This window comes from Morus notabilis, unplaced genomic scaffold (genome assembly GCF_000414095.1).
Source record: "Morus notabilis unplaced genomic scaffold, ASM41409v2 Scaffold552, whole genome shotgun sequence".
NCBI lineage: Eukaryota > Viridiplantae > Streptophyta > Magnoliopsida > Rosales > Moraceae > Morus > Morus notabilis.
In genome coordinates, this window is record NW_010384344.1 from 198881 (window position 1) to 225299 (window position 26419).

General features: G+C 31.8%; 3 protein-coding genes across 4 annotated transcripts in view; all 3 read left to right on the top strand.

Moving 5' to 3' along the window:
* Window positions 1-262: 262 nt before the first annotated feature.
* Window positions 263-7115, top strand: LOC21405531 (proline--tRNA ligase, cytoplasmic). Its single transcript, XM_010114698.2, has 13 exons — window positions 263-377; window positions 456-504; window positions 624-709; window positions 1433-1525; window positions 1769-1885; window positions 2404-2591; window positions 2854-2920; window positions 4429-4551; window positions 4644-4796; window positions 4922-5206; window positions 5354-5572; window positions 5693-5786; window positions 6829-7115. Exons 2-13 carry the CDS (start codon window positions 471-473, stop codon window positions 6891-6893), a joined length of 1524 nt encoding a protein of 507 aa, XP_010113000.1. The 5' UTR covers window positions 263-377; window positions 456-470; the 3' UTR covers window positions 6894-7115.
* Window positions 7116-19312: 12197 nt separating this feature from the next.
* On the top strand, window positions 19313-21856 carry LOC21405533 (phytochrome-interacting ankyrin-repeat protein 2). 2 transcript variants are annotated; one of them, XM_024176538.1, is made up of 4 exons: window positions 19313-19712; window positions 19866-20040; window positions 20937-21108; window positions 21249-21856. In XM_024176538.1, the coding sequence occupies exons 2-4, from the start codon at window positions 19900-19902 to the stop codon at window positions 21461-21463; spliced, it is 528 nt and encodes a 175-aa protein (XP_024032306.1). In that variant the 5' UTR covers window positions 19313-19712; window positions 19866-19899; the 3' UTR covers window positions 21464-21856. The 2 variants fall into 2 exon arrangements, with proteins under 2 accessions (XP_024032306.1, XP_024032305.1); XM_024176537.1 differs by having other exon boundaries at window positions 19313-20040.
* A 2614-nt stretch (window positions 21857-24470) lies between these two features.
* The window catches only part of LOC21405534 (eukaryotic peptide chain release factor GTP-binding subunit ERF3A), an 8051-nt gene continuing 6102 nt past the window's right edge, over window positions 24471-26419 (top strand). Inside the window, exons 1-6 of the mRNA XM_024176520.1 lie at window positions 24471-24601; window positions 25089-25130; window positions 25252-25323; window positions 25675-25731; window positions 25837-25953; window positions 26314-26419. The exon at window positions 26314-26419 is cut by the window's right edge and continues 33 nt beyond it. Of these exons, the coding sequence (XP_024032288.1) occupies window positions 24583-24601; window positions 25089-25130; window positions 25252-25323; window positions 25675-25731; window positions 25837-25953; window positions 26314-26419 (413 nt within the window). The 5' untranslated portion in view covers window positions 24471-24582. The remainder of the gene's footprint in view (window positions 24602-25088; window positions 25131-25251; window positions 25324-25674; window positions 25732-25836; window positions 25954-26313) is intronic.

Below are 26419 nucleotides of genomic sequence, written 5' to 3' on the forward strand. Positions count from 1 at the left end.
TAGCTGCCTAAACTTTTTTTGTTTTGTTTTTTGGAATAGATGCCTAAACTTTTTATTTTATGGTAATTTGCCCAAACAGCCGTGGTATTGTTGGGTCAACGACGGAAATAAATTGAAAAAGAAAGGAAAACAAAAAAAAACAAAAACAAAAAAAAAACAAAAAACAAAAAACAAAAAAAAAAAAACAAAAAAAAAAACATCACAGAGCCCTCAACAGCAAAATACCACTCATTTCTAAAACACCAATTCAGATTCTAAATTAAAAAACCCACGCAACCCTAATTCCTCCATCTCCTTTTCTTTCTCTTTCTCACTACACAGCGTCTCTTTCTCTCTCCTCCACAACGCCGCCGCGAGATCCCCGTCTCCTCCTCGAGGTAATCGTCGTTTTTCTTATGGAGTCTTTTACTTGAAGGGGATTTCAATTTGACACCGTGAGTGGATTTTGTTGTTAGGATTTCAAGTCAGCCATGGCTGGTGGAGAGGCAAAAAAGCCTAATGCCGGTGGATTTCTTTCGCCATTTTTACTTTTTTTTTGTGTTGTAGAACTTTTTATGCATATATATATATAATTTGCTGAATTCTCGAATTTGCATTTCCTTGTATGGAATTTGGTCGTCTAGGGGGGAAGAAGAAGGAGGTTAAGAAAGAAACTGGATTGGGACTTACCAACAAGAAAGATGAGAACTTTGGAGAATGGTACTCTGAGGTATGTCTTCACATTATATTTATTGAAAATTTCGTATTGATCCCTAAGATCTTTCCCCATTTTATACTCGTCCCCAAACTATTAGCTCTACTTTTTTCTACTGCTTTATTGTTCTTCTCGTGGGTCCAATGTGTAAAGAAAAATTGTAGTTTGTTCAAAAATACTCATTCTTGTCTCATTTGGAGAACATCTGATTCAGGAAGGGGAGTATCATAATCTCCGGTGGAATGCTAGATGGCCTTACTTAGCCTAAATGATATTTTCGTCATTATTTTCTAATATTCAGTTTATACTTTAATTTAACATTATGGGATGTGTGCAAAAATACTTTTTTTTAAGCATACTTTTAGTAAATGTTCTTCGTTTTGTCAAATTTATAAAAAAAAAAGCCACTTTTTTTTTAAATAAAAAAAAACTTGAAAATCAATAATGTATGTGATTGAAAATTGATAATACGTTGGTAAACCGATGATTAATTAATCAATAATTTGCCAAGATCAATCAATAATTTGTAGAACATTGATCAGGAACCAAGAATTTATGAAAGTGAAGTTTTTTAAAAAAAGTTTATGTTGTTAATTTAGCAAAACTGATTACATCTACTTGAAGAAGACTTCGAAAAGGGCCATCCACCCCAATCTCCATGGTTGAACTCATTTAGGATTCAAAAGTTTACATATATCTTATTTAAGCTGATTTTGTTTTTTAAATTATGGTGTGTAGGTAGTTGTCAATGGAGAAATGATCGAGTACTATGATATTTCTGGCTGTTATATTCTCAGGCCCTGGACGATGTCAATCTGGGAGACCATGCAAGTGAGTTTGAAATCTTTAAACTCATTTTGTTAATTATTATGTATAGAGTTAATGCTTGAGATTCCATCCCTCCCCTCTCTTCTTTTCCATGCAAAATTGATTGTTGTGTGGACATGTATGATGTTTTGATTCGTTTAAAACCTATCGAATCCGTTTTATTGAATATTTCATCTGCTATACATCTTATTAATCTTAATGTTATGAAAGTTTTTGATTATAAGTGAATATGATGTCAATGTGCAGGAGTTTTTTGATGCCGAGATAAAGAAAATGAAAGTAAAGAACTGCTACTTTCCTCTTTTCGTATCTTCTACTGTCTTAGAGAAGGAGAAGGATCACATAGAAGGTTTTGCACCAGAGGTGAGTTTTGGAAACAATGCCACAATACGGATTTTTTTCCCCTAATTCTTCTCTCTCTCTCTGCGCTTTTGTTCTTCATTTTCCTTTTCCTGACTTGAGGTAAGGATGCTATTATTATGATTCTTCTATATGATCCATTGCTTTCTATTAAAATCAGTTTAAGTCATTTGATTATGCATAATCACTAGTGAGCTACATCTTCACTAACCGTTGGTCCACAACATGAAATTGGGAAATTGGTTCTTTATGAGTGTCTTCTTTCTTTTCCCAGTATTTTTTTGTGCATCTTGCAACAATACAAATAGGATTTAGTAAATTGCCTCCTTGAGTTTAACTAACTCTGAATATTGGGCATCTTTGCTGGAAAAATTACCCAAGTTTTATGTTTTAACTAAGCTTATGTAGTGCTAAACGTAGTTCTGTTTGGTCACAATATCTTGTTGCCGATGATCTTTTCAAACAACAAATTTATACAACCTTCTGGTTTATTAATCATATCGTATCTTGGGTTTCCTCAGGTTGCTTGGGTTACTAGATCTGGAAAATCTGAATTAGAGGTACCTGTAGCAATTCGTCCTACTAGTGAGACTGTAATGTATCCCTATTACTCAAAATGGATTAGGGGACACCGGGACCTTCCCTTGAGACTTAACCAGTGGTGTAATGTTGTTCGGTGGGAATTCAGCAATCCCACTCCATTTATCAGGTTAATTTCGGCTATACTTCTTTATTCACTCATTTATTGATTTTAACCATGACCGTGTTGATTGCGTTTAGGTTCCTAGAGCCCTATGATTGTGAAAATGAATATCCCAAAGCATGGTATTCCTAAATATTTTACATTTATATGTAAACTTCCATAAAACTGGAACAGAAAAATTTTTGTGGATAGTAGATCAGAAACTCTATGTATCCTGCGCTACCTGTAAATAAAAACAATCTAGTGCTAAAATATCTATTTTTTTTAGGAGTCGGGAGTTTCTTTGGCAGGAAGGGCATACTGCCTTTGCAACGAAGGATGAAGCAGATGAAGAGGTACGACACTCTCAACTGTCGCCAACATTTTTTTTTTATTCCAAGCTCTTTAAATCTAAATAACTTCAATGCCATTCCATTCATGAGTTTTTTGTGACCTAGTGGTCTTGTTCCTCACTGTTTAGTTGCATCACTTAATGACATTACTATTGACTTCATGACATAAGCCTTTTGTATACATTTATGAATTTATGATGTTTCACGTTTTTTTGCCATCTATAAAGGTCTGTATTTTCTCACTAAACTGAAGATGCAAGAAAGGAAGGTACTATTGCATCTAGAATCTACATCCCTTATGTTTTGACAGAATGAAAGAGATGCCCCCTTTGACTAAAGCAGTTTATGTTAAGAGCCCCTTGATTGAAACTATTTAAGGCACAATATTTTTCTTTTCCTAATCCCCTCTGTTTTGCTGGAACATAGATCAAAACTGTTCACGTCAGCTACCTCTTGACAAAGCTTTTTTACTGTGATTTTTTAAATGCGAAAAAGTTTCTCCCTAAAACTTTATTAGACCAACTCATCTTCTCGAAGCCACCAAATATTGGCATACCCCTGTAGAGTATATTTGCATATTTGAATTGTTGGGTGATTTCATTAAACAACCTTCTCAATTTTAGACTTGTGGCAAAAAGGCACGTATAGTTCGGCCTCTGCTTAGTCTAGAATGCAGAACTTCCTGGCATATATACTGAATTTGAGCTGCTTTCGTATTCAATCATTTCTGGCACGTCTTGATGGCCTGCAAAACATCATTTTCATTTCATTCGGTATTCCACTGTCAGTTTTATTTGTCCATTTTTCTTTCTTTTGTGTTAATGTTTGCAAAAACTACGCAGATAAAAAATGAAATGTTCACCTTGTCCATTCTCTCTGATTTTATTTCTTGGTTGAAAGGATTTGACTGTTTATTAACTTTCCCGTGTAATCATTTTTCAGAGGATAATTTTCCATTCGTTCACTTTATAGCTTTTTTTCTATAATTTCTTTTTCCTTGTCATTAATAATAGTAATGATAATAGTAGTAATAGCTGCGCAATAGTAATAATAGTAATAGTAGTAACAGCAATAGCAATGGCAAGTAGTAGTAGTAGTAGTACTAAATAATGATAATAAAAACGTAACAAAACACTAGAACTAAATAACCATGGTAACAATAAAAATTGTAATAATTTCTCTGTTTATGATTGTGTCTACATAACATTATATGTCTGCTTTTGTTAACAACAGCAGTAAAATAATACGTATAAATAAATTAACCATAGTAATAATTGCATTTGTTGTGATGGTTTTCCGTTTTTCTTCCTATATGTTATTCAACTAAGCAAAAAAAAAATAAAAGTAATAAATAATAATAATGCAAATAATAACAACAATCATAAATTCAATGGTTGCTTTGCTTGTGATGTTTATGATTGTTGTCTGTTTTGTATTATGTGATGGTTTTCCTGTAGATTAGGTGTGTTTTGGTTTTACTAGTGGTGTCAGTGTAACACGTCATGTTTCAGGTGCTTCAAATTTTGGAATTGTACAGACGTATCTATGAAGAATTTTTGGCTATTCCTGTTATAAAGGGTAAGAAAAGTGAGTTGGAGAAATTTGCTGGTGGACTTTACACCACTAGTGTTGAGGTACGTGCGCGCGTTGAAACCAAATTGGTTTCTACATTTGAAAAATTGAGATATATTACAGAATTTCCGTATTTATCCATACCCATATGCAGGCATATATTCCAAATACCGGTCGCGGTGTACAAGGTGCAACTTCGCATTGCCTAGGTCAAAATTTTGCAAAAATGTTTGAGATAAGCTTTGAAAATGAGAAGGGGGAGAAGGCTATGGTTTGGCAGAACTCATGGGCCTATAGCACTCGGACGGTATACTTTCCTTATTTTTGTGAGCAGAATGGTTGCGATTAAAAAAAAGTTTGATGCTCTGCTCATTAAAATATTGAAAACTGACAGTTATTTTATGCAACCTTTTGGTTTCCAAATATGTTAAGATCGGGGTTATGGTGATGGTTCATGGGGATGACAAAGGCTTGGTGCTGCCACCTAAAGTTGCATCTGTCCAAGTTATTGTAGTTCCGGTTCCATATAAAGATGCTAATACTCAAGGTATATTCGATGCCTGCACTGAAACTGTGAATACCTTGAGCGAAGCAGGTATACGTGCAGAGGCTGACTTCAGAGACAACTATTCACCTGGTTGGAAGTACTCGCATTGGGAAATGAAAGGCGTTCCTCTAAGGATTGAGATAGGTCCAAAGGACTTGGCGAACAACCAGGTCAACTAGTGTTTTTGCTACCTTTTTCTGAAATTTTTTATTGCAGTTGTTTTATCAATTTCTTTTCTCCTATGGAAGTTTTTTCCAATATTTTTCTACGTATACTAAATGTGCTAGAACAATTCTTTTATTGTATTTCAAATACAGGTGCGTGCTGTTCGCCGTGACAATTCAGCGAAAGTAGATATTCCTAGGGCAAGCTTGGTTGAGCAAGTAAAAGAACTTCTGGGCAACATTCAACAGAACCTGTTTGATGTTGCGAAACAAAAACGGGATGCATGCGTTGAGATTGTTAAGACTTGGGAAGAATTCATCGCAGCACTCGGAAAGAAGAAATTGATCTTAGCTCCTTGGTGTGATGAGGAGGTAATATATAACTCCTGTAGTTCAGTAGTCTCGTAAGGTCTTCATCTCTATGCGTTGAGATTGCAAAGACGTTTATAGTTTTGTCTCCCTAAAGAGGTTTTTGTGCTGATCACTCTCCAGGAAGTGGAGAAAGATGTGAAAGCAAGGACAAAGGGTGAGATGGGAGCAGCTAAAACTCTATGTTCTCCATTTGACCAGCCAGAGCTTCCTGAAGGTAAATCATCAATCTTTATTACATAAATAACGTCAGCATTTTAGCTTACCTGCCACCTAAAAGATTTAATTGATTAAAAATAATCTATTTTACATGTGTAATTTCAGCTAGGTTATATTTTGTAGCCTGTGAAATTTTTGAAGTTGGAAGTGTGAGAAACTGTGCACAATAACTGGTTGTAGAGACTGGCAAATGAAATTGTGATTTCCTTGTAGTTGAACCGGTTCCATTGTAACATTAACTGACTATTATCTTAACCTTATCTAAAGGAGTAATGGCAAGGAAAATGAGTAGGAGAAAAGCACAGTTTGAGGTCGAACTTTTGAATTATACTTCTCAGTTCACTTTCTGATACATTCTGTATTTTCGAATATTCCTTTTCTTCAAGTTCAAGTTTTCCTTATAAACGCTAAAATACTAAAGCGATTTTCATATACTTCTTTTTTTTTTTTTTTTTTTTTTTTTTTTTTTCATTTTAAATTTCCTTAGCATATAATAGGTGTATTTTTAGGTCCCAACTCAAATGAGATGTACAAAAAGTTATATTTCGTTGGACATCACAAGTGATAAGGAAAAAACTGTTTTTCATTCTATTTTCCTTGTGACTTTTTGGGTGTGGAATATTCCTCAAATCGTTCGAAAGATAATTTAAAAAAAAATAAATTAGAGGGCACTAGTGGTGTTGAGCACTGTAGCTTAATGAAAATTGAATCTTATAACATGAGGCTCAATGATGGGGACCACTTTTTATTAGTTGTAGTACTTAAGCACCTGTAGCGTCTCAAGCTTTAATGGTAAAAGAAATTTTTGTAGAATTGACCCCATAAAAATTTAACATGAAATCAATAATTGCCTCCTGTATTAAGTATTGCGCTTTTTGTTTTCAATTTGTTTAAGTTAATCTATTCATATAAAGGGACAATTATGATTAAGAGGTCAATAACAGGGGGCAGTTATGAGTCTCCATTGAATTCTCATTGTCCTAATGGCTACTGATTTTGCAGTTAAGTTACATGTTGACATTAAGTACTTTCGTTTGTAGGTACTCTGTGCTTTGCCTCGGGAAAGGCTGCAAAGAAGTGGACCTATTGGGGCAGGAGCTACTAGTTGCCAAATTTTGTTACCGTTTGCTCCACAGTTTTCTGTTCCCGAACTTCTTGTAGGGACAACACCGAAGTGTTTTTCTTGGAAAAACGAATAAATCATACTAGAGGACTGAGATGTGCCAAATCCCACTTATCTTTTTCACTCAACTCTCTAATTCCTATTTCGTTTCCGTTTGTTGCCATACAATTTTTTTTTTGGGTAGTACATTTGTTGCGTTTCTTATAACCGCAGCCACTTTACAAAATAACATTGATTCATAGTAATTTGTTAGAATCTTTTAGAGCACGTTTAGTGTAAGGGTTTTAGAACTTAGAATCATGATTTTGGTTTAAATTAGTATTTGTTTATAAAAAGTAAAAAGTGGTTTTGATTTGACTCACTCAGAATCAGTGCTTAGTTTGAATGGTTCTGATTTAAGATTTGAACTCTTATGTGATATTTTAAATTAGAATCACTCTTGATTTTAAAACTACCTCCCCTTTGATTTTGGATGGTTCAAACCTTGATTTTGGTTCTTGTTTCAAAACCATGATTTGGACATATAATCATAAATTATGGTTCTAAATTTAAAATTAAAATTAGAATCCTACTGATTTAAATTTTCATACTAAATAAAGCCTTATTTGCCGTTGGATTGGATTATGAGCCCTCTTGAATATTGTTATATGTCCATTTTCAATTACTATTAGAATACAAATCCTTTCCCCTCGAAAGAAAAAGACCTTGAAAATTGAGCCGTTGGATTGGATTATGAGCCCTCTTGAATATTGTTATATGTCCATTTTCAATTACTATTAGAATACAAATCCTTTCCCCTCCAAAGAAAAAGACCTTGAAAATTCAAGATTCTTAGGGGTTGTTCTTTTGTAATAAAACTCAAAAAAAGTTTAAACTTAAGTTACAACTTTATTCAAGTTCACGTTCTTTTAAGTTCTAATTTTATTCAACTTTACTCAACTTTATTCAAGTTACAACTTTAACTCAAGTTATAACTCAAATTTAACTCAAAAATTATACTCAAGTTATACTCAAATTACACTTCAAAAGAACAATAACTTCCTTTGTTCATATGGTTAAAGCATAATGTTTTCAATTACGACTAGACGACGATTTTTAAAAGGCCATTGGATTAAAAGAATGAATGGTTAAGATTGGTGTGTGCGTCCCACGCGCAGACAGTGTTGTGTTTCATTTCAGGCGCTTCAGCTTTTCGTGTCAGGTGGGCAGCCACTAACTTGTACCCACCAATCAACGCATGACACATGGCCTACCTTCCACCGCGTGTGATCCCGTGCGTCGTGCGCCGGTTGAGCTTCTTTTCTCATCCAATAACACGTTGATACATAGCAATCTACATCAGGAAATATATTGTGAGCCGCCACGTGGACTCTACTAGGAAGCTAACAAATTAGTGATTGACACATGGCAATTGCAAAGAAGAATAATACACTGAATCTTTTCCTTAACATCAAGAAAAATAGGTGAATTTTAGGGGGAGAAACGGATGAAACTTTTCTTCCCCATTTTACTGGTGATAAGTTGGCTAATCAGTTGAAACTTTAAAATAATAATATTTTTTAATTAATCCTACAAAACATTTTCAATTACTAATTGGTAAACTTGTCTTTTATTAGAGAAATTTCAACAATCAACGTTGTCAGGTTATTTTATGATTAAAAGTATATTTTTACGAGTTCTAAGTTTAATAATTATGACCATAGTAAATATATTATTTGAAATGGCATCGGAATTGACTTCCCTCCCTCCGAGATCCGAGAGGAGTATAGAGTTTATCTAAGGACTCCTTTTTTAACAAGTTCTAAAGTTTAATATTTATGACAAGAATAAATATATTATTTGAAATAATATTATGTTTTAAATTTAGAGCACAAAATAGAATAACATAATAAATATAATATTTTCATTCTTTTTGGTGCGAGAAATAACAATGATCTATATTGACAAAGGTTAAAATGTGGCATATGGCGTAATGAACACTAATAATACATAAGTTTGAATTATGTTAATTAAGTAGTCCATTCTATCGTAATCAAAAAATTAGTCAAATTAATTAAGAAAGTGGCATATACATATTATAGTTTCTTAATTATTTTATCCTTGATTACTTTTAGGTTAATTGAATGGTTGTGACCCAATTCGAGTTTCTTGTGATATGGAACATATTCGAATATTGCACTCAATTGTAGCTATCATGATATAAATTACAAGAATTGTTGTTCAAACACTACACATGCGCATATAATGGCAAAAGCACATAAACTCCTTTATGTTTTGACTATCATCGCAATCCTCTTTGCCTTCTTCGAACAATCAGGTCACTTATATTTTATGTGCAAAACTTTTAATTTCTACTTGAAATGTACCGTCGTTTGAACACACACACACACACGCATATATATCGTATATGTTCTCCTTCTCTCTCTCCAATTTGTACTCAGATCTCCTATTCATGGATTTTTTAATCAGTAATTCATGTTTAAAACACCACAAAGTGGCACATTATTAGAGTTGTGTTGTTTTGCATAGAAAAATTTAGGATATGTTTACGTTGTTGGTTTTTTTTTTTTTTTTTGAAAAGGATATGTTTACAGTTTTGAACAAGCAAATAAAGGAAAGGTTTTTTTTTTCTTAAAAACAATTATTGGAGTTAAATGAAGATTTAGGTATTTTCCTTTTTTAAATTGTTTAATCATATAATCAAATCTTAAACATAGTTATTATTGCATTGAAATCATAAATTTAAAGGGTTCAGTGTTGTTAGTCTCTGAGCTATTAGTATTGTAATAATTTGATTCCTAAACTTTTTTCTTTATCCATTAGTCTTTAATCTTGCTTTTGGTCTTTGAACATCAAACTAAAAATGGATTTTTAAGATTTAATGGTATTAATCACCCACTCTTCGGCTGATCGCTTGAGCTTTTACGAAATCGTTACATAAGGTTCAAAATGTTAAATTTTACTCTTGAAAATTATAATATTTTATGCATCAAATAACTATTTTTATAAAATTTGAAGTTTTTACGTGACGAACATGTGATTATATCTCTTACGTTTCAAATTAAATCTTATGAGTTCTGGTTTAAAAATATTATTTAGAAGCTAATCGACTAAAACAAGTTAAATGATGAAACTATCACTTCTTTAAAAGTTCAATCAAAGACTATTAGTCCCAAAAATCCTAAATCAAAATTTTCTATTATATTTTTGCTTGTCTTTTGAATGTGAACTATTTAGTAATGGATATGAATTCCGAATCTCCAATTGTAAATTAGGTTCTTTATATCTTAAAAACCAAAAAGTATGTCTATTTGTAGAAACATTAAAATATTCTTTCTATTTTAATTCATTAATACCTAGAAAATATTTGCCCCAAGACCCCTGCCAACAAGAAACCCCATGTCTATAGTTTCGACTCTCCATGTATATCCAATGCTCAATCAGGTAGTTAAAAAATAATAATAATAAAATCCTCAATTGAATTTGTTCATTTCACTGGCTTAAGTTTGAGAATTTGAGTTGAAAAATAAATTTAATGTGAAAGACAATAATATAGTAAAAATCTTAAGCTGTAATTTAAATTAAAGTAAAACGAAAGAAAAGGAAAAGGACTTAAATCTATCTGCTTTAGATATCAATTATCAATTATTACGTACACTAGTGATTAATCTAAACCTTGTTTTGTTGTGGATGGTAGAACCAATCAAAAGGAAAAGAAACATATACATTGCATTGGGATGCGATGTCAAGATAATGTAACTTGTGCCGAGAGACGCAAAGACATTTATCCATCATCTCCAGGGGGTTTTTGTCAAAAAGTCCCCGGTAATCTTTGGGGCGTATGTTTTTGCAACATTAAGTAAACTAGTTTAAACTGCGTCCGTAGATTTTTTTTTCTTTTTTGAAAGGGGTATGAAGAAAAATTTAATACCGTTATCTATATCTGACTTATAAACCATATTAAATTTGTTTTAAAGATAATATTGTCATATATGGTTACTCCATTGTTTACTTATCGATGGGTATTATTATTTTAATTGTAAGATATTAATCCAACAGTTATAATAAATTGAAAGATTGATCAAAAAAATTATGATAATTAATAAAATTAAATTCTTATCACATCATGTCATCAAATTTTTATATTTAATGATAACCACTGATAGAAATGTAACCATTAAAAACTTATCATTTTATATATTTTTTAATTACCGAAACATTTTCTTTAACTTTAATAAATAAATTTTTTAGGGTGATAAATATTTTTTTTCATATGTAACTCATAAAATATTCTTTTTATGGTAATTATATTTCAAAATGTAGAATTACAAATGCTAATGCTAATACAAATGACCTCGCAATACAAGCTTAATTTAACCCTGACTATTGACCGGTTCTAACACTTATCATGAAAACAGTAAAAAGGAAAACATGCACTGAGCTCCTACAACGAGAGGCTGGGACGAGGAACAAGCACACATATGACTCTTTGAAAACACACCTCTATAATCGATGGACAACTCCGATCAATCGAATCTAAGATACTTGTAGACCAAATGTCACCCAGCACACCGCTGAATACGTATGAGCATCAAGCAGAACGGGGTCGAGTATTGCTTCCCCTACCTCTGCCCCTACTTTCACTTTTGCCCCCATACCGCCGGCATACCCTCATATTCAGAGTCGGGGTCGGAGAATTCCCATCGGGGAGGCTTTCCTTATACCTTACTCATTTACCCAATAAAAAAAAGTATTGAGATATTATTAACACTTAAATAAATTGTATCATATTAAATATAAAATTGATCAACATAACATTAATATCTCATGAAAGGAAACTAATGTTTTAAAAGAAAATCTAAATTCTAAAAATAACAAATCAAATCTCAAAATCAAATTCAACTCAAGATCTAAATGGTAAATTAAGGTCTTCAAAGTAAAACATTAAAAACTATAAGAACATTATTGTTCTAGTTTGTTTACCTCTTCCATGTCAACTTCATTGCTTGCTTATTCTTATTAGGGGTTGTTAAGATAGAAAAATAGTAAAATACTTTTAACTTTTTTAAATCCATATTTTTTAAGTACTATTATAATAATATATATTTGTATCAAAAATATTTTTAAAAATATATGTATATGTATATCGGGGCGGGGGCGGGGTGGGAGTTACTTGCCTTGCCTCCACCCCACTTCCGATTTGGGGAATAATATAAACCCCTCTACGCGCCCCCATCCCTATTTAATAACCTTCATACCCGCCCTATTCGGAGTGGGTAGGGCACCCGCGTATCGGCAGGTGAAATGCTCATCACTAATGCTGAGAAACACCTCAAGCAGATGGAACATAACAAAATAATCGGTTGTGGAGAAACCACCTACGTTATTAAAAAAATTTAAACAAAAACAAGAAAACAAGACACAAAACCTAAGCGGCAGAAAATACATCATCATTATTCGACATTACCATCTACCACAAAATGAAGATGAAAACCTAACACCACCGTTTTTTACAAAAAAAAAAAAAAAAAGAAAGGGAAACAAGGCAACCCACAAGGTCAAAGAAGCCAGCAAAAAATGATCTGAATGATGTCGGAGTCGCCGTAGTCAAAGCGCCATCAAGCCATCTCGCGGAGCCATCCATAGTCGTCGACGACCAACTCTTATGGCATGCTCCCTCCCAGGAAAGTCGCCGAACTTTTAGAGCCTAAAACCCTAAAGACGCATACCCTCTTGAAAACTCATGCATTGTGAGCCACCCCTGACTATAGAGGAACCCCACCTAAGCCCATGGCCTCAACCATGAACGGAACCACCACCCAGATCTACTTTGACGAGATGGATAAAGCCCAAAGGTTGCAGAACCGTCGAAAACTCGATGCTCACAATGGAGACAAAGAAGTCCAACGTCCTCCACCCAACACCTTGCCAAAAACCAACTTATTCCAACCAAACAAACAAGCCCTCCACTAGACTCCTTACCACAATGCCAAGACTTCCATTCTTGGGGCGGGAAGTCTGAAGGATGGCCAAACGCCTCTATTGGACTCCAGCCTTAAGAAAGAGACACCTAAATAGTTTTAAAATCTACTGTTTACCTAATTTGGCTATTTACTACAATTTCTCATATTTTTATTGGTGATAAGTTGGGTTAATTAGTTTTAAATAATATTTTCTGGTTAATCCTACAAAAAATTGTCAATTGCTAGGCCCATTCATTTCACCGATTCGAGTTTAGAATTCGAGTTTTGCTATAGTAAAAAACTATCAGAAACAGTCACATCTAACTTTTTTGTTACAGTAAAAAACTCTCACATAAAGTCACATCTCAACTTGAATCAACGAACTAAACAGGCCCTAATTGGTAAACTTGTTCGTTTACTAAAGTAATTATCAACTCTGTGTTCAAGTTTCTTTAGGATTGAAAGTTTCTTTTTTAAAATTCTAAAGTTTAATAATTATGATAAGAGTAAATGTAGTATTTGAAATAATATTATTCTTTGAATTTAGAGCACAAAATAGAATAATATATTAAATATAATATTTTCATGTTTTTTAATATTAAAAATAACAATTACCAACATTAATATTTACATCGGAGATAGTATAATATGAATTATTATTTTTTATTTCAATAGGATAATTTGGCCTCAATTAGACTAATTTGATCAAGAATTAATATAACCGACACATAGCATGTGAACATGACCCAACATAGCCAATCGATCATACGAAGCTTGTGGTTTAGACTTGTGAGTTAGCAGTTAGCACGCTTATAAAAAGGATCGTGACAGACAAAACACAATAACACAATTGAAAATAATTAAATGCTTGCCAACTCTAATTCTAGATGTATCAAAGTTAAGCGTATATATAATATATATTTTTAAAAATAAGTGTATAATGTAATTGTGCATAATCTGATGTTAAGAAATCAAATTGTTTTTTAATAATTGATTTCAACTTCTAAAACCATATATTAAGACTTGTAACTTTTGGAGATTGATAATTGTAGGGCGCTAAAGGGCCAATAATATGAATCAGAGGAATGTCATTCTCAGAAAAAATATAATTTATCCCACTTTGTGAAAAATTAATATCGCTTTCAGAAAAATAAAATTTATGCCACTTTTTGTGAAAAATTTAAGTCTAACTTTTACATCAAAGTAGTACATTAATACTGATGAATAAGGGAAATTAAAAAGTGGTACATGACAAGAAGTCCATTTTATCCTAAACGAAAAAGTTAGTCTAATTAATTAAAAAAGTGGTGTATATAAATTCTAGTTGCTTGATTATTTTATCCTTAATAATTTTTAGGTTAATTGAATCGTTGTGACTCAATTCTAGTTTCATGTGACATGGAACAGATTAGAATATTGCACTCAATTAATGTGGCATTAATCATGATTTAAATTCCAAGAATTATTGTTCAAACATTGTATATGCGCATATAATGGCAAAAACACATAAACTCCTTTATGCCTTGACTATCATCGCAATCCTCTTTGCCTTCTTCGGACAATCAGCTCACTGTGTGCAAACCTTCTAATTTCTAGTATTGAAATATACCGTTGTTTGAACACATATATGTGTCGTATATGTTCTTTCTCTCTCTTTCTCTAATTTATACTCAGATCTCTCTCTAAAATATCCCAGAGTGGCACATTACTAGATTGCGTTATTTTTGGACAGACAAATTCAGGATATGTTTACGTTGTCTTGAACAAGTAACAAAAATAAAGGGCCTTTTTTTTTCCAAAAAATATATATGTATACATATATATATATATATATATATTCGAGTTAAATGAAGATTTAGGTAAAAGTAAATAATATGTGTCGCCAATGTTTTTTTTTTTTTTTTTTAATTTTAACCATATAGTCAAATCTTAAAGTTTCTTATCATTGCATTGAAATCGTAAAGGGTCTTAGAACTATTAGTATTATAATAGTTTGGTTCCTACAATTTTTTTTTTAACCGATTAGTCTTTGATCTTAGTTTTGGTCTTTGGTTATTAAACTAAAGATCGATTTTTAAAATTTAATGGAGTTAATCACCCGCTCTTTGACTGAGTAACTTGAACTTTTACAAAATAGTTACAAAAGATTCAAATTGTTAACTTTAATGTACCTAAAAACTCTTGAAAATTATAATATTTTATGCATCATCTTACTATATTTTGTAAAATTTGAAGTTTTTACATGACAAACACGTGCTCATATCTCTAAAGTTTCAAATTAAATCCATTTCGTGATTATATCTCTTAAGTTTCAAATTAAATCCATTTATTCGTTCTGGTTCAAGAATATAATTTAGGAGCTAATAGACCAAAACAAGTTAAAGAATGAAACTATCACTTATTGCTTGTCCTTTGAATTTGAACTATTAAGTAACCGATATGAATTCCGATAAATTAGGTTCTTTATATCTTAAAAAAGAAAGTATGTCTATGTGTGGAAGCATTACAATTTTCTTTCTATTTTAATTTTGTAAATACCGATAAAATATTTGCGGCGAGACCCTTGCTCAGTAGAAACCCTAGTCTTTATTTTACTCCACGTATATCCAAAGATCAATTAGACAATAATTTCTTTATTTAAAAAAAAAAAAAAAAACTCCATCCAGAAATAATGTAACTCCATTAGTCTTTGACGGTTTTCAATTTGCCAGAGTGACTATTCAACAAAGTGAAATTAATAAAATAACTTTTTCATTTTTATGAAAAATGATTAGGTGGTGGTTCTTGGTAAAAAGTGATCGTTTCTGATCGTTACGGAGTTGTTTTACAAATAAAAATTTTAAAACGTTATTTCACTAATAAACCTTTTTCATTGAGTTGAGTGATTATCCAACAAAACGAAATTGATAAATTAACTTTTTTCATTTTTATAAAGAACGATTAGGTGGTGGTTCTTAATAAAAAGTAATCGTTTCTGATCATTCCGGAGTCATTTTACAAATAAAAGTTTTTGAGATGTTATTTTACTAATAAACGTTTTCTATTGAGTTTGGAAAAAAAAAAAGTAAAACAAAAGAAAAGAAAAAAGGACTTTATGATATGGAACGTATGAAAGAGATCTAAAATCTATCTGCTTTAAATATCTTTGAATAGTAATTCATCAATGGTAAACTCATTCGCATTTTTTATACTTTACGTATACGTATTTATTAAACTTTGTTTTGTTGTGGATGGTAGAACCAATGAGATATGATGGGACGCGATGTCAAGATAACATAACTTGTGACAAGAGATGCAAAAGCTTTTATCCATCATCCTCTGGGGGTTTATATGTAAAAGTCCCGCCTACTTTAATTTGGGGCGTATGTTTTTGCTATAGTAAATAAATATACAAGAATTGGTGTTTGTGTTTTTATGCATGTATTATATGTTGTCAAATAAAATTGCATGTCAAACAATATAAATATACATGTATATATAAGGCTGTTCACGAGTTAAGGGGACACTTCCCTATTCTAAAGGTTGTAAGCTTATTATATGGACTTCTAATATTGTTAGGCCTCATATTTCTATAGCCTAATATACTAATATACTATATTTTTGTTGGAAAATGAAAATTAGCGAAATTAAATTGTTGAAGACCTACATTAGTCGTTGATGATCTTGAACCAAATAGATAAAGGGACGGTTTAACATTATTGTGCTGTTAAATTTTTTTATTATGATTGTGCTATTAGTTCAGAAGCTGATATAATCGGAAACATATAGGTTTTTAGCAAATTTTTTGTTAAAACTATTATAAATATCATAAGTAAAAATTTAATGTTTGATAAACTATGTATAAAATTGTTGTGAAAATATATGATGATTAAAATAAACATATTTTAGTACAAATATTTATAGTTAGTTTCATTCTATTTTTATGGTCAATATGTATGCTATTTTTACACTAAAATACTCAAAAATATAATTTTAATTTTATTATTTGAAATATTTTTAAAAAACAAATAAGGAAAATTATTCATCTTCTAAAATTTTTTATTTTTTATTTGTTATTTTTAAAATTTTTAATTATTATTAAAAATATTTGTGTATAATTTAGCATTATATGTTTAATAAATAATTTAGATTGTTAATAACTATTAAATTTATATTTTTAATTTGGTATAAAAAATAAAATGGATAGATTGGGAATTATGCTTTATCATTAATGTTAATTTAGTAAACTTGAACAATGACATCAAAAGTTGTTGTGCAAAAATAACCTTGACCTACTTCTCAAATTCTGTTTTTTGATAATAGTTCTTAGAAGCTGCTTGTAAAAAACAGGATTTAACAAAAATACCTCAACGTGCTATAGCTTCTTAAAAAAAAAAAGTAATATCTAAAAGCAATGCCAAACGAGCTCAAACAATGTTCTATATCAGTATAATATTAGGCTCCACATCTTTTAAAATTATTCACGTTGACAAATTTACAGCACAAAAAATTGGAGTTGCATAATCAAGATGAGTCAGGTGTAGTCTCAGTACTTATCTATCTTGTGAACTACATGTCATCAACTAATTTAATTTCGTTTAGGGATTGATAAACAATGAATAACTGCTAATTCAAACTTTAAACTTTAAATTAAAACTGATACCAAAATACATGATATTAAAAAAAGGGATGTTGAGGAGTGAATTGGGTGTAAAAACCAATATTTTAAACAATTTTTATAGTGCAAGGTTTGGCGTCACAGTCCAAGATTTTTCATAATAAAAATGGTATTCATCTTCATTACTCACAAAATAGTGGGTCTTATTAAATTGAGTCTCACCTCCTCATTTAGTGAGACCCACCTCATATAAATAGCAGGGTTTTAATTCCATATGGATAAATATAAGTGCTCTTTTCATAACGGCATATGGATTTTACAGTGCCGTTACTCCATTGAGTCAAAGTCACCCTTTCAGCAAATTGAGTTGTTGTTTGTTTTTTTTTTTTTTTTGGGTCTTGAGTATTCCTATCACAACACATGCTTACAAGAACTACTCTCATTCGAGTGTCTCTCATAAACAACTAATGGCCCCGTTTACTTCGCTGATTCGAGTTTAGAATTTGAGTTTTTCTACAGTAAAAAGCTCTCACAAACAATCACATTTAACTTTTTTGCTACAGTATAAAGCTCTCACATAAAATCACATCTCAACTCGAATTCTAAACTCGAATCAGCGAAATGAACGAGGCCTAAGTTGCTTCCTCGTGTTGGGGCACTACACATTGAACACTCACTCCACTAATAATCTCAAAGGTATAACTAAAGATTACTCATCCAAGTGCCTGATTTTCTTAGTAGCAACTAGCATGTGTCACAACTTCTCTCATATGGAAGGTCCCCCATAAACGCATCCTTTGTAAGCACCCTCAATTCAATAAAACATGTCAAGCTCGACTTCCTAGATTTTCAACATTCCATCACGTACTTCACAAAAAAGTCGAGTTACTCAGGATCGGACTTTTGACACTTGTATATATTCGTTTTGATTTCTTGAGCGGAAGAAACAAAAATAGATGGTGATGAAATATCACAAATTTTTTGTGTTGTTAAAAAATGCGTAAAAGATTCTTTCTAACAAAATTTTCTCCCTCTAATATAAAGATGTTTCTCTCTCTCTCTCTTTTTTTTTTTTTTGTTATTATTGTTTATTTTTGTTTGGATAATTATAAAAAGTTTCTTCAAGGAAAGATGATTAGATAGAGTTGACACACTCACTTCAACTCAACAGAGATTGTTTTTGTTCAATTATTTTGTCTAGTCATTGATTTTAATTCATTATTGATTGGATGGTTAGGTAAGTGTTTTTTTCGTTATCCACAGTTCCACACATAACTAAAACTGTTAAAAGATTACATTTATGGAGGAAAGTACAACTCATGATAAGCTTGAAGAGTAGTATTGTGATATTTTTATATATAGAAGAAAAAGTGAGACAATCAATCTCTACTTTTTAAAGACCAAAATAAAAAATTACCAATTTAAAAAGAGCTCTACACGAGAGCAAAGCACATGTTTCTACTAGTATAAAATAAAAATGATATTTTACACATTAATCCTTGAACTTATAGTTTATGAATCTTGTTCTTTAAACTTTAAATTTTTACAATTCACACTCGATTTGTAAAATTATTGTAGTGTGCTCCATTTTACCGATAATTATGTTAAATTAACGATAAAAAAACACGTTCAATAAAAAAGTTTAACATGCCAGTTCAAACCATAAATACAAATCTCTCAATTTATCTGCTCTTAATCCCTTGAATTCAATAAAAAATCAGAGTAATATTGGTGAAAGGGGGCACATAGCAACCGTTTTGCAAGATGGAACAAAATAGGAAAGCTGTAAAGATCCTACAAAGTCAAGAAAATAAATGTGCAAAACACCGAAAATAAAAACGCGCACGCCAACGCAACAAGGCAAACGAGCTCCTTACACACACACACTCTCTCTCTCTCTCTCTCTCTCTTCCATTTAGGACTCTGAATTTGGGATTTTGGTTTCTAGGGTTTGGTTCTGGTTTCCTCTCCGTAATCTTCCTCACCACAAAACCCTCTCCTAATGGGACCAGGATTTCTCTAAATCCCTCTTCGTTTTGCTCTAGGTTTCTTCCAACCCCAATTCGAGTTCTTTAGGGTTTCGGCATCAATTATGATTGAAATACTCCCATCGCCTCTCGTCTTCTCCGTCATGTTCTTTCTCCAGAATCTACGCGTCTTCGGTCCTGGTCTCAATCCCTTGTCCTCCAACTACTGTATCGCCAATTACTCTCGCTAATTCCATCAATTTATCCTTATCATGTAATTTTCGGCCGTCTTTCGATTTTGGTCTTTTCAGCTTTTCTTGTTCTTCTTTTTCTTGCTTTGCTTTCTTTGAAGATTGATCTTCCCGTCTCTCGATTTTGCGTTCTTTAAAGATTTGGGTCTGAAGTTGAATTGAAAATTTATATATAGATATAGAGAAGAAGAAGGATTCTGATTTCCGATTATGGGACAAGAGCAAAACGAGATCGGTGAGCTTCGTCGACACTTGTCGATACGGCGCTCGTTTCGATCCTCCGGGGTCGGGAGGGATGATAGAGGTTGGACTTTGCTTCATATCGGTGCGCGAAAAGGCGATCTCAGACAGGTGAAATTTTGGCGTTTTCTTTTGTGCTTCTTTTGTTAATTTGAGCCTTGATTTTGGATATACAACAATAGTTTTAGTTGCGTAACTTCTAGTGAGTAATTTTGTTTAATTTTGTAATTAAGTCAAAAGGATGGACTTTTTGTTGAAGTTTTGTTTTAATCTTTCACTATGTTATTTCTGAAAATTCAGTTTTAAGCAAGGTCGCGAAAAGTAAAGCTTCTTGGTCTAGCTAGTTACTTTTACGGATACGTTTGACCAGCTAGTTTAGGGGGCGTTATAGTTTTGGTATTTTTGTGTGTTGCGTAGAATCTTGGCATTTCTATGGTGGTGATTGGAAAACGTGTGAGCATTATGTTTTGGCTATACCGTATGCAGAAGGAGAAATTCGATTAGGACAAGTGTCTTGTGGAACACTAAAGATACTAAATTCATAAGCTCTTTAGTCATAGTTCTTTATCTTGTAATCTCTCTTTGCTTATAGTTATTTTTTCAAAAGGCGTTAATCATGGGAGTATTTTGATAGAGGGGTGTGATTGTGGATCTTTATCATCTTATCAACTGATATGGTTTTATCTTGTAAATTACAGAGGAATTTGGTGCCTAGTTGACTTAGTGTCCCTTACGGTTTGAAAGTTTGAGTTTACTATACTTGGTGTTAACTAATGCCCGGCGTTTAACATCATGTGCATAAAAAATGTTTTGGATATTTAGGCTTCATAGTGGATTGGTGGTTTTAGTACTCAGCTGTCTTGGTTGTGTGTGAAATTGTCTTATTCTTGTGCTTTTTCAGAGATATGTTTTCTTCAACAAAGTTCATCACTCAGGAAAAAGTAAATACTAGGCTACTCTTGTTCATTCCCGTGGTTAATGTTTGCTGAAATATGTTTTTTGAACAGGTGAAGAGACTTCTTGATGAGGGAATGGACGTGAATGTGGCTGCTTGGGGCCCCAAATGTAAAGGGATAACCCCTCTCCACCTTGCTGCTGAGGGTGGCCACCTTGTAGTAATGGATGAACTGCTTGAGCGTGGTGCTAATATTGATGCTAGAACTAAGGGTGCCTGTGGCTGTGAGTGTCTTGATTATTCTTTTCTCTCTCTCTCGCCCTTTTTGTTTTGTTCTTTTTTTTTGTTTTTTTGTTTTGTTTTTTAATTAAGATTCTAAAGCTAACTCTAATTATTAATCATTTCTTCATCTGTGTCGAATCAGGGACTCCACTTCACAATGCAGCCAAAGAAAGGAGGAGAGAAGCAGTAAAGTTTCTGGTTGAGAATGGGGCGTTCTTGCCGCCGGACATAAATGATTGCAGGTTTAACCCCCCACTCCATTACTGTCCTGGCCTTGAGTGGGCTTATGAGGAACTGGAGCGTCTTCAACAGGAGAACTCATCTTCAGGGGAGACTTCTTACAGCTCTGAAAGCTGAATACTATGTTTAGAGCTTTCTCTGATTCCGTGCTTTCATGTGTGCTTGGTCTTGTTACTTTGACAATAAAGCAGACAACTTGTTCTGTGTCTGCTCTGCGTTTGCACAAATTCATTTGGTTGTCGTATGTTATAGCGAAACTTGTCATGGATTGCTGGAACTCTTGTGTAGTACTAGTCTCTTTCCTACTACAAAATCGAGGGGACAAATATATGCTATAAGTAGAAAATAATGCACAAGCACTGGACCTATCTTTTCCTTTTTCATCATGTCTGAAAATAATGCATAAGCACTGGACATATCTTTCCCTTTTCCATCATGTCTTGTATTTTCTCAATAGCCTGGCCTTTAAACAGACAACAAAGTGCAGCACAGTTCTAAACCGCTTAAAAATATATATAGCCCAGGCTTGTTTTCTAAAGTTGGAGTATGAAGGACTTGTTTGGGGCCATTTTGGAATGGTTTTCATGTTTTGACTTTTGCGATAAAGTTGTTTTGGAAATGGTTCGTGAATAGCGTTTGTTTAATATGTATTATTAAGGAAAATAGTAGAAAATAAGCCAATATGAAAAGCTTAAGAAAGTATATAGGCTAATTTTTAATTATAGAAATTAATAGACCATAACTTGTCAAGTTATGGTTCATAATCAAATAAGTTATGGATAAACTTGTTAAGTTATGGTTCATAACTAGACAAGTTATGGACAATAATTTGTCAAGTTATGGTTCATAACCAGACAAGTTATGGACGAAAACAATAATTTGGCATATTTATTAACTTATGTAAATTATTAGCCTATTAATTTTAATTCATCTCAAATTTTGGTCTATTTCTCTCTTTCTCCCTATTATTAAACTGACGCAAATGGTTTGGAAACAATTGGTCTGAACCAAAGAGTCATTCATTAATTTGATTTGAGTTTTCAATTTTAATTTGTTATAAAAAAGTTATCAAAATCGCATTTTTTTCTATAGGAAAAGTTTTACAAAAAGTTATGGCTTAATTCGAATTAAAAACTCAAAATCTTAAATTGAAAAACTGAACGGGGCTTAAGGTTCCGTTTATTTCATCGATTTGAGTTTTACTACAGTAAAAAGTTTTAAAAAATAGTCACATTTAACTTTTTTTATTACAATAAAAAGTTCTCACATAAAATCACATCTAAACTTGAATTAAAAACTCGAATCAGCGAATTAAATGGATTTTAAATTTAAACTATTGATTTGATGTTTTGAATTAAGAAATTCTCATAAATCTTATTTTACACCTTTCTTGTTCATTGTACCAAAATATAAACCTTTTTTTTTCAAAATTTTTTTTATATCAAACAAAAATGTTAAAACCATCACGAATAGGATAACGTAACATGCATGTTAGATAATTAATCGTTAATTATAATATATTAATTATTAATATAACCCAAAGGGATAGCTCCCAAGACCTCACCTTACAAGAGGGAGGTCTTGGGTAGTTGGGTTTGAATTCTCTTGGGTCCAGGTAAGAAGGTCTAATTAAGAAGATGTTTAGTATGAGGATTCGTCCCATGGTGCGAATCATGATTCGTGGCTTGTTACAATATTTTTTCTCACAAAAAATAAACGTAAATCGAAAATAGTTCTAAATCATAATTCTGAATCAGTAAACTAAACGTCCACTAAATCCTCCCTCAGGAGTTGCCAGTGCTCTAATGATTAATATATATTAATTATTAATATATATTAACAATTAATAAATATATAAACTAATTATTATTTATTGAATATATTAGTAATGAAATAATAATTAATGGTTTTATTAATTACTAGATATTAATTTATCAATGAAATAATTTATATATTACTAATTATTATTAACTAATTGTTATCAATTAAATATAAATTACGTGCCTTGCGAAAGATATATTAATTACTCACTGTGAATTTTCTAATATACTAATTAATTTTAGTTAATTACTAATAATTGATAATTAGTAGTAATTATTAAATAAAGATATTAGTAATGAATTATTTAATAGTGTTATTCAATAGATAATTAGTAATTAAATAACTAATTATTTAATTAAAAATTAATTAATGTACTATAAATTAGTAAATAGTATACTAATAAACTAACACATGAGCATTTTAATAACAGAGTGATTCCTTATATTCTAATTATTAATTATAGTTTTTAATTATTTAATATAGTAATTTATAGTATATATAAATTTATTACTAATATACTGATTTATAACAATATAGTTATTATTATATTACTAATATATTGATTTTAATTAGTTTAATAATTATTAGTTATTAATAACTTGGTATATTAATTAAAGACGATTGATTTCATGTACTCAAAACACATATTCATTAGACCAAAAAAAAACATATTTTCAAAAATAAAACCAAATACAGTTTCATTAGTTTGTGGTGTTTTCTCCCTGAGCCAACGGTTGACTACTCCACTGCTGTTAGTTTGAAGTATGTGTGTATGTGTGAGGTCTATTACAGGACTAGGATCTGGTTCACTTTGAGTCAATTTTCCGTGACTAAATGTTATAGAGCTACTTTTAAAAGATGTCCTCCCCGTTATTGGATTAGGGATGCGTTTCTAATGTCTAGTCTTGTGAGTGACACCCATTCCTATAGCTTTGATGCAATTATATATTTTAGCCCTTTAGTGACATTTTAATGAAATTGTCATATTTACCATTAAAAAACAAAAAATAAAAAACCAGTTAAATGTAATTTAAGAAGCGGTCTATTCTAAAAAAATATTTTAACTTTTTTCTCTTACTCAAAACAAAATTATTTTAAAAAACAACCAAAAACATTTTTAGAAATGGTTTTAATAGCATCCATTTATCATTTTGAAAACACTCTTATTTATTACTGTGTGCATGCCATCCTTACAGACGTTGGATCTAGATCTATCGGACGGCGATAAATGTTGTGTACCAGTACGTTAAAAAGTTAACCTACTCCAGAAACTCCCCCAAAAATAACCCCCCCATTCACTTCCCTTACGCCTCCTTCCTAGCACTGCGATTATCTCTCTCTCTCTCTCTCTCTCTCTCTCTCTCCCTCTCTCCCTCTCTCTACTGAAAAAAACCCTAGCAGTCCGTACACACTTCATGAGCATCGAAACCATGGGTATGTTACTACGATTCTCGTTTCTTTTGTGTAATTAATTTTTTTTTTTTTTTTTTGCTTATCACTGTTAATCGGAATATTGCATGTTTCCAATTTCTTGTATTATAATTATTTTTTTTTGCATCGTTCTTGTGGTAGATCTGCTGGTTTTCGATAATCGGTGGCAATATCATTTCCGAAGTCAATTTTGATTTCGATTAGTTACGATTTATCTTTTTTTTTTCTCCTTCCTTTTTGTGGAAATTTAATTAGCAATATCATTGGGGAAGTGATTTTTCACTTCGATTGATTACAATTTATCTATCTTTTTTTCAATTTTCGTGGAAAATTGATTAGCTTTAATTGTTGGTAGCTATATCGATGAAGATATTATCAAATTAGGGAAAACAGAATGATATTTTGTTTTTGTTTTGTTTTGTTTTTTGTTTTTTTTTTTTTTCTGAATTTTGAGTGATTAAGTGAACTAATTGAAAATCTTTAAATGTAGACATCGAGGCGGATATTCGATCCTTACAACTTGATTCAGCAGGTACTATTATTTTAAATTTATCTTCTTTTTTTTTTTCGCTGAATTTTTGATGCAATTATCGTCGGGTGTGTTTGTTTAAATTTGCGAGTCTTTGTGGTCTTGTTTGATTGGTATTTATTAGAGGACAATGGGATTGTTAATCCTGAAGAACCGAAGCCAGAAGAAGTTGAGGCAACTGATAGAATGGAGGCAGGTTGGTTAAATTTGTTTTGATTTAATATGTTCTATTTTTTTTTTTTTTTGTGGTTTTTGTGTTTGGGAGTGCATAATTTAGTGTATGCTTTGGCCATGTGGAATGTTGATTGTCTTTTTTCCCAGATGGTTCCTTGGTAAAACTGCTAAAAGAGATTTTATTATTATTATTATTTTTTTAAATTCGATTCTGTGGAGGATTTTGAGCCTTAATTCTGTTAGTTCTCCAATGTTTTTCCTTATCTGAGTCTTTCGACCTCCATTGATGTCTGTGCTATGTCATACAAGGCTGATGTGGATAATGAGTGAATATTTTCATTTTTATTCTTATTTTATTTTACTTTTTGCTTAGACACAAGCGAAGAGGTCCAAGCAAATTCCAGTGAGCCAGTCCAAGTTGAGCAAAGAGGCACGTTGAAAGCACTTTTATAGTTTTGTTTGTGTGAATGTCCATTTTGCTGAGTATATTACTACTTTTAGAAAGATAGCATTATCCATATTGCCATTTTTTCAGCACTGGCTTTTTGGTTTTCAGTTCCAGTGAAAGAGAAGGAGGGTCCGCCTCCAGAAGAAGAAGATGACAATGAAAATGAGAAGAGACATTTGAACGTTGTCTTCATTGGTCATGTTGGTAAGTCATATGTGCTCTACTTGCAAGTATATAACCTTATAAGCAGTAAAAAGAAAAAGAAAAAAAAATCTCATGTGGTATGGTTGTTCATATATGAGGAAGTGTTTGATTTTCTGGTTTTGTTTTAATTTATTAGATTGTTGTGGCTGTGTCATAATTTAAGTGTCTATGTTCTCATATCAACCTTAACAAGCATCACCAGACTTTTTATTTGTTAGTTTTTGTTTATATTTTTTCTCGGGAGTGGCAAATTCATTAGGTAACTTCATTCCTCCTTCTTTTCTTCTTGCGGATAGTGATGTTGACTAATAGATCTCTTGTTGAGTCAGTCTTTCATTTTGTTGTTTGATGGTTTAACAGATGCTGGTAAGTCCACAACTGGAGGCCAGATACTTTTCCTTAGCGGTCAGGTTGATGATCGTACAATCCAAAAGTATGAAAAGGAAGCAAAGGACAAAAGTAGGGA